Source organism: Ambystoma mexicanum, chromosome 1q (assembly GCF_040938575.1).
Source record: "Ambystoma mexicanum isolate Mex_15411 chromosome 1q, UKY_AmexF1_1, whole genome shotgun sequence".
Lineage (NCBI taxonomy): Eukaryota > Metazoa > Chordata > Amphibia > Caudata > Ambystomatidae > Ambystoma > Ambystoma mexicanum.
The window spans coordinates 700,130,815-700,150,269 of record NC_090922.1 but is presented as its reverse complement, the minus strand read 5'-3'; the positions used below and the strand labels follow the sequence as shown (position 1 = coordinate 700,150,269).

Genomic DNA, 19,455 nt, shown 5'->3' with positions numbered 1-19,455 from the left:
CACAGATTGGCAACACTTGATGCGGCTTTATTGTTTCATCAGGAAACCCACCTCCAGCCCTCAGACAAATTTTGTCTCAACAATAAGCTCTACCCTACGAAATGTTTTGGTTCAAGCGAAGCAAAGGAGCAAGGGGCGTCATTCTGGTTCACAAAGATACCCCCTCAAAGCATTGAAGGTGGTGCGGGACAGTGAGGGAAGGTTCCTACTAGTAGTATTGCTGTTGTGGGGACGTATTATTACATTGGTGTCACTCTATGCCCCAAATAGTCGCAAGACCAATTCTATGCGTCCTTATCTAAATCCTTGATAGAACACGCAGAAGGGGAACTAATGCTCGGGGCGACTTTAATGCGGTGGTGAACCCACTAGTAGGTAAGACGCTAGCCCCAACCTCAGCGGATAAAAAGAACTTCCGAGCCCTCACTTCATTATTGAGGGAACACTCCCTAATGGAAATCTGGAGGTTTCTTCACCAAGATGAACGGGACTACACCTATTTCTCGGCAGTTCATAAGGGTTTTCCCGGTTAGATATGTTCTTTATCTCGGACACTCTTATCCCTCAGGTAACTGACGCTGAAACTGTCCTAGAAGCCCTGTCAGATCACTCTCCTGCGAGGCTTTCACTCTCCCCGATCCAGGACCCCCTACCTTACAAGCCACGATGGCGGCTGAACAACCTCTTGTTGGAAGACCTCCTGATTTGAAATCACATAGCAGAAACCATAGGCTTCTATTTCATAGAAAATGAGACTGACAATGTGGGGTACGACACGGTATGGGATGCTGCGAAGACAGTAACCAGGGGGCATTTCATCAAGCAAGCGGCTCAGAGAGGGAGATCCAGAAGGGCAATACAAGCCCAACTAGTGGGGGAGAGCCGTAGGCTTGAGGCCGTGCATTAAACGTGTGGGTCCTGGCGCTCTTTGAGAGACCTACGAATAGCGAGGAAAGCGCTGGAATCACACCAGATGGCGAGGGCCGCTCACTATATGAGGCGCACAAAGCAGTATTTTTATACAAAAGGGGGAATTTGGCAGGCAAATTGAAAAAACAGTCAAAACGTAACAGAATTGAAACCTTGAGGGATGGGACAGGTAGCTATATCTCTTTGGAGGAAGGCAAACTGTGTATCATGGAACAATGTTTTAATGAACAGGCTGCCACTCACAGTGGAGAGCAACAGGCCACGGAAGAATTCATAATAAACGCCCATCTCCCCCAGATCCCACAAACCCTAAAAGAACCATAAGAGGAACCAATTACGGTTCAGGAAGGGGAGAGTGCGATCAAAACTTTACCCCTTGGGAAAGCCCCGGGCCCAGATGTGTTAGGCAGAAACCTGTGCAGTTCCCTTTGGGAACACTGCAAAAGATTTAGGACTACAGGTGTTAGCAGTAAACCCACTTGGTAGCAGTCTGTACCACCCAGATTTACCTGGTAGCTGTGGCTGAGCAGTCAGACTTCCCTCAAGAAGAAGTAGGCAGTATGCAAAGTATACACAATAGGCACTCGGACACAATAGCACAAGCAAACACTGACCAGAGCTTTGGTATCAAAGTATATAATTATTTATTTAAAAACACACAGTTGAAACACTCCAGCACTCTTATTGTAAAACACTTGAAACACAGTTACTATTATGATATATACAACCCTTATTCCTTATCAGACAAGTCTTAGTTAACACCACTTATTTCCAGACAGAGGTGAGCGCTTAACTATAGATGGCACGCCAATAAGTTCATGAAAAAGGGAGGGAAAAAGACAGAATATGTGAAGATACACCACTCTAAGACTTAGGAACACTTTTAGCAAGGCAGAAGAGCAAAAGTCACTGGTGAGCCAAGGTCCATAGGCTGGGCCCACTCTTAGAGAGAGCAGAGCACAAATGCGCCCAAGATCACACAGTTACACTAGGCTTTGAAAGTCTTGCAGAGAGTTCGAAAAGGGTTTACAGAGGCTCAGAAAAGTTTAGCCAGGGTGTCCCAGGCTAACCCAGGTTCGAAAGCCGGGGGCTAAATCTACCCTGTACAGTCTGTGGCAAGGGAAGCCAGGCGGAACATGGTACCTTAAGTGGGAAGGATCCTCCAGCGGTGGCAGTGTTTCCTGGCAGCGGGTGCAAGTCTCGGCGTCGTCCAGAGGAAGAGAAGATCTCGACTTGGAGGAAAGATGAAGGTCGTTGCACTGCCAGGGAAGAAACCAGCCGCAGAGTTTTCCGGTTAAAGGTATTACCCTTTATTTCGCGGCCGTGTTAAAACGTGGTATTCCGGTTGCTGGGGTGCTTGGCACAAGCAATGCGGCCACGAGATGCGTCGGGAAGGCGAAAAGATGGTGAAACTGGTTATCCCCACCAGTCAACGGAAGAAGACTCTCTGGCGGGAGATCTCCTCTGTCATTGGGAAAAGTGGTGAGACGGTTCGGCAGGGCTCCACCGGTGGTGTCGTCGTAGCAGGTCGGCTCAGTTGCTCCCTCGTCGGATTCTTAGGTCCTGTGGCGACTTCTGAAGTTCCAGTCCCCAAAGCCCTGCTTTTATGCAGAAAATCCCCATTCACTCAGCCTAGCTGTCACTCAAACATACTAAGTGGTGAGCCGGCCGACTCAATCAGAACGGAGTGCGACTTGAGTTGCCTAGGCAACTCAGTCCAGGGTGCCTAAATCCCCCTCCACCACTCTTAAGTGCCCCAGACAGTGTGGCAACACTTTGGAGGGCTTCTGTGGAGAAGCCCGCCACAAAAGTGGAACCAAGGGCTAGACTTGGGTTGGAGTCACAGAAGAGAACACAAACTCCATTTTAGAACCGAGTTTTGGCAAAAATTACCAACCGGAGAATTAATAATATATAAATAAACCAGCGATATGTTCGAGGCTATCGTAATTAAATAAATAAAGGTAGTAGCCTTGAACAATGGGAAAATCCCATAGAGAAATATTCGCGGTTGAATATAAAAAGTAGTATCCACTGCCACCAGCCAAAACTCGATCAGGGGGGACGGAGACTTGCCCCCTCGACTAACAAACCCCGGGGAAATCGAATTGCCCCGGCCAGTATGTCCACAATATGATGGTTTGAACTGGTTCTGTTCAGAATTCAAGACTAGTAAAGTCAATGGTGACTTTACATGCCCTGGGAGACAGTAGTCAGTCCCAGGGTATGGAGTCTATACTGGGGGGTCACTATGACACCCCTGTGTTACTGCACTGAGGGTGCTGTGTAACACGCATCACAAAAACACATAAAGCCCTATGGAGTAAAAGACCCCATAGCCCATTAAACACATCTAGAGTCAAAGGAATACACTCAAATCATGTCCAAGAGTGAGGGTAAAAGTGTCTCACTCTTGGCAGGAGAAAAATATAAACCCCAAAAATCCAGCAAAGCTGCTGGGGGACTCACTAGGTTAGGAAATTCAGCCTAAGCAGAGAATTCTCCCTAACAAGATGGGTTCACGAATACATTTTATAACGTTTTCAGTGGCGCACTGGCTCCCCACCTCACAAAACTTTTTAACTACTTGTGGGAACTGTCACTCAGACAATGGCAGAGTCCGCGACGACCCTGATATTAAAACCGGGAAAAGACCCCACGGAATGTACATCCTACCGCCCGATTGCTCTGCTTAACTCGGATGCGAAGATCTATGGCAAGGTCATAGCTCGTCAGTTGGGTGGGATTCTACCATTAATAATTGACAGGGACCAGACCGGGTTCATCCAAGGCCAGGCAGCTCATGATAACATTCGCTGAGCAGTGGACCTGCTGGCTTTGGCCCCTAAAATTCCAGGTCCTTTGTCAGTCTTGTCCTTAGACGCGCACTGGGCGTTTGCTAGTATGTCTTGGGAATACCTGGAGCGAGTGCTGAAGGGCTTTGGGTTCGGTCTGAAGTTCTCCGGTCTGATCCTCTCCAATTTTCGTAGCCCGTCGACCCGAGTGCAGATCAACTCACAATGGACTAATCAGATAGCCCTGAGAAGAGGAACCAGGCAAGGCTGTCCTCTTTCCACCCTAGTATTTGCCTTAGCAGTGGAGCCTGTGGCTCAGCAGATTCGCCTTCACCCGGGGATACAGGGCTTTGAGGTCAAAGGGCAATGTCACAAGGTTGTGTTGTACGCAGATGATGTTCTCTGCTTCCTGAGAGCAGCGATTAGCTCGATCCCCAATCTTATGGCCATACTTGACCGTTTTGCAGCGATCTCTGGTTTCATGACAAACTCTGCAAAATACATAGGCATGAATCTCTCGGGCCCCTGGATACCTTAGCCACTTTACAGAACACATATCCGTTCCAATGGTCTTCCACACACACGTCACTTATCTGAGAGTGTTCCTGACACAAATTTATGCTAGCCTGATGAAAGCCAATAACCCCAGTCTTTTAAAGGACGTGCTACATAGCTGGGCTGCACAAGAAATATCATGGCTCGGGCGAATCTGTGCAATTAAAATGGCCCTCCTCCCGAGCCTAAAATATACGTTCCACACATTACCAATATTGATCCCAGAACGAGACCTCCTTGAACTACAAAAGGAAATAGGTCATTTTGTATGGCAAGGCAAAACACCTAGAATTCCACTGAAAATCCTCACGAGGGGGAAAGCAAATGGCGGTTTGGGACTTCGCTCCATCCCGCGATACTACAGAGCCACGCAGATTGCGGTTATATTGGGATGGACTGACCCTCCAGAATCACCTAAGTGGCATGATATTGAACAATCAGCATCCCAGCTGCCGCTAAAATTATTGCTGTTCCTCTCGAAAACAGCTCGTACACAACAAAGTCGCCTCTTGCCCACCACAGCAACAACGCTTCGTTGTTGGGATAAAGCTTGCACCCAAAGAGGCTTCTCTCCGGGCCTGGGCCCTCTGTTCCCTATCCTGCAGAACCCTGCCTTCACTCTGGGTCTACACCCTGAGTCATACCGGCTCTGGTCAACGGGAACGCCATTAAGATTACACGACCTCCGAGAACAACCTGCCTCCTAACATTTGAGCAATGCAAAGGGAAATTCAACCTCCGAGAAACAGAGATTCACATATATACAGCTACGCCACTGGATAACAAACTCGTCCATAACACCAGTTGCCACTAGACCTCCCACAGGTATAGAACTGATGGTGCTAGAGGGTCATCACTATACTAGAATTGCCACCTGCTATCGTCTCCTGGAAAACGCTCCTATCGAAGAAAAGCTACCTTATATGTTAGCGTGGGAAAGAGAATTGGGCGAAACGATATCACAGGAATTGTGGCAGAGAATTTGGGGGAGAGCCCACGGGATGTCCCGATGCGCTATTAGGGAGGGAGCGCTCAAACTATGTTTTCGATGGTACCTATCTCCGCACAGACTACACGCTATGAATGCAGAGTACCCGGATACGTGCTGGCACAGATGTGGGGAGAAGGGAAACCTGGGCCATTTGTGGTGGGATTGCTCCAACATACAATCCTTTTGGCTCGAAATAAGGTCAAACATTAGAGAAATCACTGGCATTTGATCCCTATGGATCCACAGATACTGGTATTTTGCGATGCACCTGAGGACGGCTCCTACCCAATGCCGGGCCCCAGGCGGGACTGCTTTCTCACCAGCTCATGGCAGCTCGCCTCACACGCGCCCGCTTTTTGAAGGAGATGGAGGGTCCCCATATAACATATTGGTGGGAGAAGGTCTGGGAAATACTGGGGATGGAAAAGCTGATGGCAATGATTGAGGGGAAGTTTACCAGATTATCCCGCATATGGGGACCATTCCTCGAATATGTGGCGCAGAAGGAACATATGTTCTTTCAACCAAGACTATTGAAATACCTGCTGAATCCGTGAAGCGGGACTGAGGTTTGTCTGTCAGATGGAATGGGGCAAAGAGTGGTAATGACTATCGGGCTATAGGGTGGTGAAAACCTTCTTTTTTTTTTTTCTTCTTTTCTCTTTCAAGCTCTTCATCTCTTACTGTTCTAGTTTGTATAACGAGACGTTGCTTATATTGCTTACTGGTTCATCTGGGATGAATAGTGATTTATATGAAATAAGCACATGATTTCTCAAACTGAGGTTAACTAGGGGAGTTCACAAAATGTACTTGGAAAGGAGCGAAGATGTTAGGGTTTTGAAGGATACATTTTGATGGTAAGATCTGATTTGGGCATGAAGTAGGCCGCATATCTTTAAGAACTTTAAGCATTGGTTCTTCAGATACATATGAGAAGGAGAAATCACAGGTCTGCGGGGCTTGACTTTGCAGTCAGTGGCGATAAAGTTGTATGATCTTTCAGCTCATCAGAGATCTGGGAGCGGGCCAAGGCAATGTTGTTGTTGAAAGCTTGCTGCACTAAATTGCAGTCCTCATTTGTAGGTACAAACTGCTTGAGTTGCATTTTAGGTTTCTCGAGACTTCTATACATTTCAAATAGTTTCCTGGAGCCATTTACATTTCCCTCAATTTGTTTATTGTAAAATTTCTTCTTGGCCTTATAGGTTTGCTGTTTGTATGCATGTTTCATTAATTTCCTGGACTCCTTATTTTTATGTGTGGTTTATTTATTTATTTATTTTTCTTCCCAGTTCCATTTGAGCCTTCTATTTTTGTCAGGGTTAGAGCTAGAGTATACTAGTATTGTTTGCAGGCTTTGGCTCTAATTGTTTTTAGCTTCAGTGGGACTACTCTATCTAGAAAACACTTTCTTTCAGAATCATTAGTGTTTAATAGGATTTCTGGAGGGTCTGATTCGTGGGTAAATTCCATGATCTGCTTGGTATATATTACATTCTACAAAGAAATGATCTGACCAAGGACATGGTCTTGTATTTGTAATATCCATTAAGATGTTTCTTGAGGCAATCCAATCTAGGATATTGCCTCCTAGGTGTGCTGGTACACTATTGAGAATTTTAAAATATGTACCTTTAAGCAGTTTTTCCAAGTTGCTAGCATTCTTATCTCTTGGGTTACCCAGCCAGCGATTCATATCCCTCAGTAAACTGCTTGAGCTGTTGGATTTGTTTAGGGGGGCAAATATGTGCATGAAATCTTCATTAAAGTTTGCCATGGTTTCAGGTTGGCGGCCGATTAAGAGAAGGTTAATGCAACAGTTCTCATTCGAAAGTCCTTTTAAATGGGCGATTTCACAGCTGGCGCATTCGATGGAGGATTCATAAACCTGCCAGTCGAATTTAACTAGGAATACTACGACGCCTCCAATACCATGTTCTCGATTTCTTTTGCCCCCCCCAAGAAGTTGAAACCTGATGGGGAGGCTAGGCCTAGTTTGGGTCCGCAAGATTCATTTATCCATGTTTCAGTAATGCAAATTATATCTTACTCATTGTCCACAATGTAATCATGAATGTTAATTGTGTGTTTAGCTAGTGATCGGGTATTTAGTAGTGACATTTTATTAGTCTGTCTACGGTGTATCCAGGAAGAATCCGATATTTTCTGGGACAAGATCTCGTGTCTCCGGTCTGTCAAAAGACGGCTTCGGGGTAGACCCCCCAACCTGATCATATGTCCCTTGTAGGCAGCGAGCCAGAAAGGTACACAAACCCTTTGCCTGCTCTTGTGTTCCTGATATAAAGGGAGATGATGCGGGGAGGGGCTCAATAGCCTCAACACTTGATATCAGTGATGAAGGTAGCAGCGTGGGAGAAGACTTTTCGGTTTGACCAGTGGCAATTGTAGTATTCCGTTTCTCCTGGCATTTTACATCCATGTATGATCTGGGTGATGTGTTTTTCAACCAGCCTTTCGCGACTTCATTTCTGTGCAGCAAGCAGTAACAGGAGCTGGGGGTGGTAACCCATGATTCAGAGTCGGAGTCATATTAGTTATGATGTAAGAGTTTTACCTGTAGTGCACGATGCGTCTGGTGCAGACCAGCCAAAACCGGGCTGGATTCGGGTGCGCCGGCACTGGTGCGCCTCATCACCCAATTAATAAAGCGCTGGGGCTGCTTGGAGAGGTAGTTTTCCCTGCCCGGCGTTGTTTGTCTGATGTTGATTTTTAAATCTAGAATCTGCTTTAAAAACAAGTTCCCAAGAGTCTTGCATGCAGCATAAAAGAAAGGTATGTCAAATTCAACCACTTTGTCATCAGTCAATTCTGCTCAAAGACAACAATTGGGGTTACAAACATGCTTCAAGAAATGAAAACACGTGCAACATATAAACCACTCAATGCTACAAGTAATAAACAGAACACATTTCTCTCTGCAATCAAAATAACAGTCCTGAAGTGAACTCTGTGGTACTTACCTTCTCCTGGGCATTTTCCCTGCGTCCACTTGGGGTCCAGTGAGCTAGGGACCATGCTTTTTATTTTTAGCACTTCCCTTTTATTTTATATTCATTTTTAAAGTCCTACATTGTATTTCTTTTATGGTGACAGTTAACAGAATAAGTCACAGTGGCCAAATACACAAGTATTCAGATTGTAATGTGTGGGGGACTTGAAGCCAGTTTGCACTGCTTGGTATGTACGCTCCTGGGATACCTTTGTGGTCTCAGGATCAGCCTATGTCTTTGACTGTGCCTTGTGGTCCACACAAAGAAATGCCACAAAACAAAATGGCCGGGGGAAGGACTTAAAGAAACACATTAGCACACAAATGGCTACCACATAAGTGGTTTGGGTGATTAATACTGTGAAAATAGCTAAAAACCCAGTGGTGCCAGAAACAATGTTCAGCTGCTGATTCTAAACATACATTCGGGGGGATAAAATCATCCACACACCAAAATAATGGGCTTAAAATGCATTCACTGGCAACCATATTTCTGATGTTTGTTAATCTGCTTAGAATCACATGCTGTGCATAGTCCGACATCCAGTGGTCACTGCGGAGTATTGCATTTTGTTTTTCGTAGTCGAAAAGGGGACGTCGACAAGGCGTGTCTGTAACACTATCCCTATAGTGACGTGCGTTGTACCCACAATCCCTCACGCGTCGAGGTCCCTCAGATTGTTTTTTTCCACCCAGTTATTGGTCGCCTCTATGCGGAGCTCCTTGAGAGACATTGCGAAATCATTTCTTCGACCCTTGGTCGTTTATTATTATTAAAATCTAACATATAGATCCTTCCCTTGATGAAGCTGCAAGCTGTTTCTCCGCCGAGCAAGATCTTCGACGGAAGGACGAGCGGAGGAGATCCTTCGGCGTCGCCGAACACGTGGCCTGGCCTCGCCGGCCTTACACAGTAGGGAGAGTGGGGTTGTGTGGTCTTTTTTCTCTCAGAGAATGCCTTTCTCTTTCCCCTCCCTCTCTTTCGAGGTCGTAATCACACTTCTTGCCCTCAGCTGTGGAGAGGACGCCCTTTAGGTTTTGCCCACTTTGCAAAGGCAGATATACCTGGAAGGACAAGCACAAACTGTGCAACCGTTGCTTGCCCCTAGATCACAAGGAGGACGGCTGTGCGGCCTGTAAGTAAGTTAAGCCCAAAACGATAAAGGACCGTAGGGTCAAAAGGTGGGCGGCCTACGCCATGTCTAGGTCAGATTCCTCGCCCGCTGCCGCCGAATGTGACGAGGACAGTGATTACACGGCCTCCGTAATGGAGGTTGTAGACCTCTCGAGGGAGCGTTCGCGCTCCTCTTCGTCCGTCCCCGGCCCCGACAAGCCCGGCTCACGCCCAGCTTATGGGGATGAACACCCCGGCGACAAGGACGCACACAAGAAATCTCAAAAACACATACCCCATGGCACGCATTCGTCGAAGACGAAGGCAGCCAGAGCGCCAACGGAGGCGCCGGGCCCACCGGCGTCTTCCGCCGACCGCAAGGGTCGCCAGCCCTCCCCGCCACTGCTCCTGCGACAGGCAACTGGGCACTCGGGAAATAAGGGCTCTAACCCCAAACCCTCAAGCGGCTACGCGCCTCGTAAGAGTGCGCACGTTGCCAGTAAAGACTTGACGGTACCTAGCGCGCACGTTGCCAGTAACGACTCGACGGTACCTAGCGCGACAGCGAGCGATCCCTCGGCAGACAGAATGATCGCCGAAAGCCTCGCGCGTATATCTTCTAAGGACGGCCAGAGACGGACGTCGAGTGACACGCCGAAAACCGCGCGCAAGGCCAAAGAAACGCCGAAGGCGCCGGAAAGTAGGCTGGGACAGCTCCCACCGTCGACGGAAAGCCCTAGCCTGCCAGAACACTTCTCAGAAGGCGAAGGCACCTTATCTTCGACGCTATGGGACAGATCTAGGCGAATACAAGGAGAAGAGACTCCTTTTTCACTCCCAGACCGCTCCGGCCTACCTCAGTGGACCTTAGAGAAGTTCCAGTCCTGTATGGACAAGTTAGACAGATTTATGGCCATTCGAGAAAATAGGACACCTAAAAGACCTAGGGAGGTACTCCTAGAAAGTCCAAGGGCTAAATACCCGAAGTTGTTCTATACCCCTTTCAGGAGGAGATGAACTCTTACGACCTCACCGAAGAGGACACTCACTTCCAGGAGGAGTTCATTAATGATGAAAACCAACAAGAGAGAGAAGGCTTCCATGAGGACACTAACATAAGTGAGGAAGGGTACGAAGAAGACCCAGGTGAGGGTGACCCAAATTCCTGGCAGTCACCATCAGGGTCTACAGAGCCAGACATTATAGACATCAAGTCTCCTCAGACCACACCAGTCAGGAACCCTTCACCTGTTGATGACCAGCCCACCTTTAATGCGCTGCTGAGGAAAGCAGCAGCACATTTTGAGGTCGAAACTGGGGAGGTCACCCCAGACACTGACTTCGTGGAAAGGATTATCAAAGAAAACCTCCCCACCAGCCAAACAATTCCAATACTCGCCTCTGTTAAGAGACAAATCAACCCTTCACTGGCCACCCCTGCACTAGTAAGAGGGGTTAATCCAAGAATTGAAAAATGTTCTCACCCTCTCAATCAGACCCACTATATATTAAGGGTCACTCAATCCCGGACTCCTTAGTGGTGACTAACACTAGGAAAAGGGCTGGGGTTCCACTGTCTACCAGCGAGACACCCCCGGATAAAGAGGGGAAAAAGCTTTATGCCCTAGCCAAAAGAATTACCACCTCGGCAGCGTTCTCAACTAGAATTGCCAATAATAACACATTGCTCGCAAGCTACGCTGATGCGCAATGGGGAAAGCTTAAGCAGGACATCGAGGAAGTCCCTGAACCCCTAAAAACTAGATTGCTGGCTACAGTTAATGAGGGGTCTCTGGTCAACCAATGCATCGTTAAGAATACCCTCGATGCAGCGGAAACAGCTGGCCGCTCTTTGGTACAGGGAATTCTGCTGAAGCGCCACGTCTGGCTTCGCAATTCCGGGTTTAAGTCGGAAACGCAAGCAGCGCTCATTAACAAGCCTATTGAGGAGTCTAACCTCTTTGGAAAGGCAGTGGACGATGCACTGTAAAATGCGAAAAAAGAATTCGATACCATAAACACCTTGGACCAAATCTCAAAACCCCCTAACAGACGGGGATTTGGCAACAATCGTTCTTTTCGTGGCCAACGCCAGCAACAGAATCAACAACTTCAATATTCTGCCAACAACTACCAAAGTGATAGTGGCCAGTACAATCGGAGAGGTCAACGCCATGGCAAAGGGAGAGGCCGGGGTTCCAACCCTAGAGGCTCCCAAGCCACCAACAACACCAAGTGACGCGAAGATTCGGGTCCCCTCCCATGCATCGCCGGTCGGGGGCCGGTTAACATCCTTTCTTCCAGCATGGGAGGGAATAGCATCAGACCGCTGGGTACTATCCACCGTAGCCCGCGGCTACTGTATAGAGTTCAACAGTTCCCCAACATACAGACCCCCGAGGGGACGACGCATGACACCAGAACACCTCGCCATCCTTCTCAAAGAAGTGGACCAGCTACTGGAAAAAGGAGCTATAGAAGTCGTGCCTCTATCTCAGGTAACGGAAGGTATTTATTCAGTGTACTTCCTTGTACCCAAAAAGGATCTAACCATGCTCCCTGTATTAGATCTGCGCCCAGCGAACAAGTTTGTCAAACCCCAAAAGTTTCGTATGGTGACCTTGCAGGAAGTGATCCCACTGATATCACAGGGAGATTACATGACAACACTGGACATGAAAGATGCATACTGTCATATTTTAATGTTGCCAGCGCACAGAAAATACCTCAGGTTCATGATAGAGGGCAAACACTACCAGTTCAGAGTGCTACCCTTCGGCATAGCATCTGCACCAAGGGTATTCACGAAATTACTGGCAGTGGCAGCGGCCCACCTGCGCAGGTTATCCATCCCAGTATACCCTTACCTCAACGACTGGCTCATAACAGGGGATTCTTACGAGACATGCTTCTCAAACACCCAAAAGACTGTAGACCCTTTGTTCCAACTGGGCTTCTCCATCAACAAGAAGAACTCCAGCTTAGACCCCAGCCAAGTCAAACAATTCCTAGGGGCTCTAATTCGAACAAAGGACGGCCTCGCCTTCCCCTCCAACAAGAGGGTCCAAAACATGCTGTTTCAGATTCCCCAATATGTGGCAGGTCGGGAGGTGACGGTGCGCAAAACGATGCACTTGCTAGGAATGATGGTGTCATGTATTTATTTGGTACCTCACGCGCGCCTGCACATGCGCCCAATGCAAGAGTGGCTCAACAGCCAGTGGTGTCAGGCCAGCGGACAATGGGACGATCTAGTGGTGGTCTCGCAGGCCTTGGTTCTCTCGCTACGGTGGTGGACAAAGGAAAACCTGGTAATAGGGAAACCCTTTGCCACACCCACAGTGGAAGCCACTCTAACCACAGACGCATCCCTCACAGGATGGGGGGCTCACCTATCCCATCAGACTGCTCACGGAGTGTGGACTCCGAGCGTAGCATCCAAGCTCATAAACCTACTGGAGCTACTGGCCGTGTTCAAGGCACTAAAAGCCTTCCAGGAACACCTACAAGGGAAGACAGTGATGGTCCTTACAGACAGCACCACAGCCATGTACTACCTCAACAAGCAAGGGGGCTCCCACTCTCCAAGACTGTCCAAGCTGGCCCAGAATATCTGGAAGTGGGCTCTCAAACACAACATGTTCCTACTGTCGCAACATGTACCAGGGGAACTCAATCTGCTAGCAGACAAACTCAGCAGAGACTTCCCTCTGCCCTCAGAGTACGAATGGCAGTTGCACAAAGACATCGTCTTTGACGTCTTCACACAATGGGGATTCCCAGAAATAGACCTGTTCGCAACTCTGGAAAACTCACAATGCCAATATTACGCCTCCAGGTACCCCCAGAACCAATCCAAGGGGAACGGTCTATAGATTCCATGTTCAGGGAAATTTGCTTACGCCTTTCCCCTGACTCCCCTTCTCAACAAGATTGTGCACAAGATGCACCAGGAACAAGTTACCATGATACTAGTGGCCCCTATGTGGGCCCGGCAGCCATGGTTCGCTCACTTGATGGAAATGTCTCTTATCTCCCCCAGTGAAACTTCCCTGCCCGCACAACATCCTGTCACAGGACAAGGGCAGGACACTGCATCCATGCCCTCCGACCATGAATTTAGCAGCCTGGCTCCTGAGATCATAGAATTTGGACACTTACAACTCCCGCAGAGATGCATGGACATCCTCAGGGAGGCTAGAAAGCCTAACACTCGTCACTGTTATTCTAGCAAATGGAAGAGATTTGTCATCTAGTGTAGAGGAAGAAGCATCGACCCAGTTGACTGCTCCCGCACGCACATTGTCCTGTACCTGACCCATTTACTGGACTCAGGTCTAGTGTTCAATTCCATTAAAGTCCACCTAGCGGCACTTTCTGCATACACCACTTCCCAGCTTAAAGTGTCATGGTCGAAAGTCCCAGTTATCAAAGCCTTCATGGAGGGAGTAAAGAGAATACACCCTCCGATAGCAAACCCAGCTCCCGGCTGGGACCTGAATGTGGTACTTACCAGACTCATGGGCTCACCCTTTGAACCCATGCACAAAGCAACTCTTAAAGACCTCACTCTTAAGACCGCTTTCCTAATAGCTATCACCTACATTAGGAGAGTAAGTGAACTATAGGCTCTTTCTGTTTTAGACCCCTTTGTAGCAGTTCACAAATATAAAGTGGTTCTACGCACGCACCCAAGGTTTGCACCGAGATGCATCTAAAAATTCCATGTAAACCAGTCAATAGAACTACCAACGTTCTTTCAAAACCCTTCCAATTCGGGAGAAAAAAGTCTGCATACACTTGATGTGCGCAGAGCTGTCATGCTCTACATGGAAAGAACCAGACCACTGAGAAAGACTAATCAGTTCTTTGTCTTGGTGGCAGCAGGAAGAGAAGGAGATGCAGTTTCAAAATCCACTATATCTAGATGGATTGTTCAATGCATCACTCTCTGTTACACTCTTGTTAAGAGAGAACTACCCTTCAAGCCAAGAGAACATTCTACTCGAGGCACTGGGGCATCCATAGCATTCATTGCAAATGTTCCCCTTGAGTCCATCTGCAAAGCGGCAACCTGGAGTTCTGTGCACACCTTTACAAAACACTACTGTCTAGATGCACGCTCTAGATCTGACTCCCAGGTGGGACAGGCAGTATTAAGACATCTTTTCTCTACTGTTCCTTCTAATAACCCACCGCCAACTCCGATACTGCTCGCTTGTCTATGCACAGCATGTGATTCTAAGCAGATTAACAAACATCAGAAGACAATGCATTACTTACCCTAAAAGCATTTCTGATGGTTGTATCTGCTTAGATTCACATGCGCCCACCCTTCCTCCCCGTTCGGATGGAAGGAACATAGACACCTTTCTACATCTCTCTCTCTCTTTCTGTACTCACTCACGTATAGAAGGCTCCCTCAGGGCAGAAAAAATACAAACGGAGGGACCTCGACGCGTGAGGGATTGTGGGTGCAACGCATGTCACTATAGGGATAGTGTTACAAACACGCCTTGTCGACGTCCCCTTTTCGACTACGAAAAACAAAATGCAATACTCCGCAGTGACCACTGGATGTCGGACTATGCACAGCATGTGAATCTAAGCAGATACAACCATCAGAAATGCTTTTACGGTAAGTAATGCATTGTCATATGGTCTACTAAGGGCCACACATCGGAAAACAGGTTGCGGTGGCAGATAAACTTCAGTAGAAGTCTCCCTAGTTGCAAAAATAAAGAAAAAAAAACATGAATGCCAGGAACATGTTTGAGGGACCCACAAGGTTAGACTAAAAAAAAAATTGCTCTAACAAAAGGAGAGGGGGGTAGAATTTGGAGGAAATGAAAAGCAAAGAGGAGGTGGGGAAGAGTGGAAAGACCTAAAGAGGGGAATGGAGAATGTAGAGTTTGTTCCCCACCCCCCTCGCCTTGTCGCGCCTTGAAACACTTGTGTATAGGCGCGTTACAAATGCCATATCATATCAGACAGTGAGGAAGTTTAAGAGAAGATGAGTAGGAAGTCCAAAACAGGAGCAAGTAGAGACAGTACAGAAGCGTGAAATATCGGACCTGCCCAAGAGAGAAGCAGACTGGATCAAAATATATTAAGTTGAAGAAAGAAGAAGAACCAGGCACCTCAAATGAAACCAGGATGAGGAGAGGAGGCTGTAAAAGAAAGGGGAAAGGAAAAGTAGCTAAATGGGGGAGGGGAAGTGGGCTTGATTATTGCAGGCGTCGAGGAGGAAAATGGAGGAGACAAAAGACCAGGAGATTGAGAAGACATACCCTGTCTGCTGAACCCAGCACTTTCCACTTGCTGGCTGCACTACCACTGTTTATTGCTGTTATTTATTTATTTTATTTATTATTATTTATCTGTTTCTCCTCTTTACCACACTTTCCACTTCTCCCCCCTTCCATGCACTTTTTCCCTTTTCCCTTTCCCATGCACTTGCACGTTCTCAATGTCACTGGACCTAATAAGAGCACTGGTTTTGTTTCTCCCCTGTTCCCCTCCCTTGCCTTGTCACTCTCTGAAACACTTCTGTTTGAGCGCGATATAAATAAAATATCAATTCAATTCAAAGATATCCTGTGAAAGAGGCAAATGATCAAGTGCTAGCAATGATTTTGCCTAAATTCCTGGTCTCCCACCATAGGCTCCCTCTGCCCGGTGAGATCTTTCAAAGAATGACAAATGTGGGAACATCTAAAGCAAATCTAGGCCCCTCGGGAACAGCAGGTTGAAGGGACCACCAATGTAGACCAGTGCATTCTGACCAAAGACGGTGACTGAGAAAAGCATCAACCAAGCCAAGAAAGAAGTGCAAGGGGCACTTTAACTCCAATCCCTGTGAGTGACTTTAATTTGACTGCCAGAAGGCACAGCACAAGGCAAGTGGGAGAGGGACTAAACAGATTATGACAGATCTGGTTCTTAATCAAGCTGGAATTGCTCCCTTTTGATTTCTTTGAAACCCTGCTGGCCTTTACCCAGTCCACCCTCATCAGTGACTTGTTTTTGTTGTAAAAAGCATTGCATAGCCACAGAACACCATGACATTAATTGCCCATTTATTTATGTGGTATAATTTTTTAATGTTTTTTTTTAACAGGAGTATGACGATGAATGGGCTAAGAAAATACAAAGTGAAAAATTCCGCTGGCATAATTCCCAGTGGCTAGAGATGGTGGAGAGCCGCCAAATGGATGAAAGTGAGCAGTATCTTTATGGCGATGATCCCATCGAACCATACATCCATGAAGGAGACATTCTGGAACGGCCTGATCTTTACTATAATGCAGGTACAATTTTATGAAGGTTTACGTTTTGTTTAGCCAATGACTGGTAGATGTTGCCATATCATAGACCTCTATTGTCAAATGGGATCTGGTGATGCAATAAATTAAGAGACCAAAGGAGATGGTCATCTGGATGATGGTGCAGCAGTGACCCTATATCCCCAGCGGCCTCAACCAGTCCAGCCAGACCTTTCTCCAGGGCTGGTCAGGTATTTGTGGTCATCCTGAAGTTCCTTGTTCATATCTTACTAACAGTGTCTTGGACGATATGGTCAATGAAATGCTTACTCTGCCTATGTGGGACCTAGACGACTTGTTCAAGATGCACCAGTAGATCTGGTATGCAGTCTTTATATCGAACCTTTTATAAAGAATGAACATATATCGAAAATGTTCTAACGAAAATGTTTATAGAGAATGCATTTAGGGGTGGGGTAAAGGGTTAAATATTTTTGGGAAACGGTTGGGGTGGGTTTTTGGGGGGGATGGAACCCCCCAAAAAAGAAAAAAAAAGTGCATTCTCTTTAAAATATTTTGTTATAAAATGTTCGATATATGTTCATTATTTATACACTATTTTGGTATAAAGACATGTAACTGTAGATCTTGCTCCTGTGCTGTTGATTCCAGCCCAAGTACAAGTGGCTCTGCCCCAGTTTGGCTCACAGTATAGAGAAGCAAGTGCTTCCTATTTTTTTCTGCTCATCAATTCATATAGGTGGTCAGTCAGTCTAGCCCAAACTCTCAAGTGGAGATTGGGCTGAGTGAGATGCAAAGTAACACGGTCATCACTTAAAACAAATGGAAGGTCTGCACAGAGTTAATAAGTTAATGGTGTGCAGTTGGAAGCAGTGTAGAACAGAGAAAATCCTATGTCTGTAGGTGGAAGGGTGTATTCTATACCAACCACTGGAGTGAGGGTCAACTTATGAGTCCTGGGTGGCTCTGGGAGCCACCAAATGTTCAGGTACATCAAGGTTATCTTTTGCAATTTCTGATTGGAGCTGTCAAATCTCGACTATGCCTAGCATTTGGATAGTGTAGTCCCTGTGTTTGTGGCATTGGGATCAGGTGCGAGTGGTTCTTCGAGGAGAACAGTCACAGTAAATGTGTATGTCACCCTCAAAAAGGCACAACTACAAAGGTGTCTCTGGGGAATAGTTGCTCTGATGGTGCATTGCATTTTACTGGTGGCATTGGCGATGGTACAGGCCAGGCTACCGCAGATGAGGATACTGTACTGATGAGATTACAGTGGACTCAGTTGACAGGATCTCGGAAATGTATTGCTGGTTGAGCTGTGTCCTTGATCAGAACTGTTTGTGAAAGAGATGCTGTGGGGCGCACCTTGGCCCTCATCAGTCTGGCCAAATGGTCATAGAAAGAGGGACAGTACCTTAGAAGTATGTTTTGGTTCTACTAAATCAGGGTGGCCCTGCATGTCTTTCAGCTGCAATTGTCATGATCCTAACAGACGGTGCATAGTGGAGTCAGTTTTGAAGGAAAGGCTATAAAACCCAATCAGGGCAAAGAAATATGTTTTTCCATGCACTTAATGTTGCCGTAGCATGTCCCCCCTACGTCCATTGGCATCTGAAGTGTCCCTGGACCAACCGGTGGACTAACCAGCTTTCTCCTAGGCTACCTCGCTGCAGCCATTTCATTTCTGAGCAGAGCTTTGGAACTTTACAGAGCTTCGATTTGTGCTACAAGTTGCCTGCTCCTGCATTTTCAGCTGTCTCACACTTAGGGAAGCAGTGATGTGCCTGCCCTTGTTTGCCGCCTGAAGAACGCCTGTCACCGCTTGACCATGGTGCCCCACAGAAGTCTTCATCTTTCCTCTTTTGGGTCTTCTACTGCACCAACCAAAAGTAAATACGGATGCTGAAAGTGACCTCTGTACCTGTGGCACCTGAGCCTTCCTTAAACGGACCAAGCACAGAAGATTGTATCTCCCTGGCCCCCAATGTATTCCGGAACACCTGCAGTGGTCTCTGGAAGAATCAGAGTTAGGGGGTTAAGTTAACATACCTTTTTATGCCCCTCCCCTGTTCTCCATAGGGTTACATGGGCATACAGTCCTAAATAACTTGTATCTGAGCATTGGTGGTGGAAACTGGGTTAAAGATCCTTCCTTGGGCCTATCCTAGTGTGTTGGATTGAATTGAGCACTTACCAAAACTTTACTTGAACTTTTATTTAACTTTGGAACTAGTTAATTAATCACTTGCACTGCACATCTCTATATAAACCCATCTGAAGAAGTATATGCTTTAAAACTGGTGACCTTTGGGCACAAGGCCCCAAACCACCCTAGGGTTGGACTTTATAAGAATTAGGGAAGCTATTTCGTGTTCATTCTCTATCTTTATGTATTAGAACTACATACCTTTTGTTGTACTGGTCATTGCATCAAATACTAATCTAACCCTCCTAAGGGGACATGTATATATATATATTTATTGTATACGGGTGGGGCATATTTGCCTGGCATTTTTATCTGCTTAGTGTGTAAACTGAAGGCCTTATATAATTTTTTTTTTTTTAAATATATTTTTATTTTATCTCAACCAAACAACATTACAACGAAACATAAATAAAACACTTTAAACAACAAAACCAAACAAACAAAAAGTAAGGCACTGCAATCCCCATCCCTCCCCCCTATGAGCCTGTAGAGTGTCCGCCATCAGTGTCCGTTCCGTGCGGTGGGGCCTCATCGCTCTCAAGTCCAGCCGAGGCCGATCCCG

The 19,455-nt window shown here is 46.8% G+C and overlaps 1 protein-coding gene across 2 annotated transcripts in view; it reads left to right on the top strand.

Annotated features, from left to right (window-relative positions):
- KIFAP3 (kinesin associated protein 3) overlaps positions 1 to 19,455 on the top strand; it is a 1,278,226-nt gene that overhangs the window by 1,093,425 nt on the left and 165,346 nt on the right. For both annotated transcript variants that reach the window (XM_069641307.1, XM_069641308.1), the window contains one exon: positions 16,519 to 16,708. In XM_069641307.1, the coding sequence (XP_069497408.1) occupies positions 16,519 to 16,708 (190 nt within the window). The remainder of the gene's footprint in view (positions 1 to 16,518; positions 16,709 to 19,455) is intronic.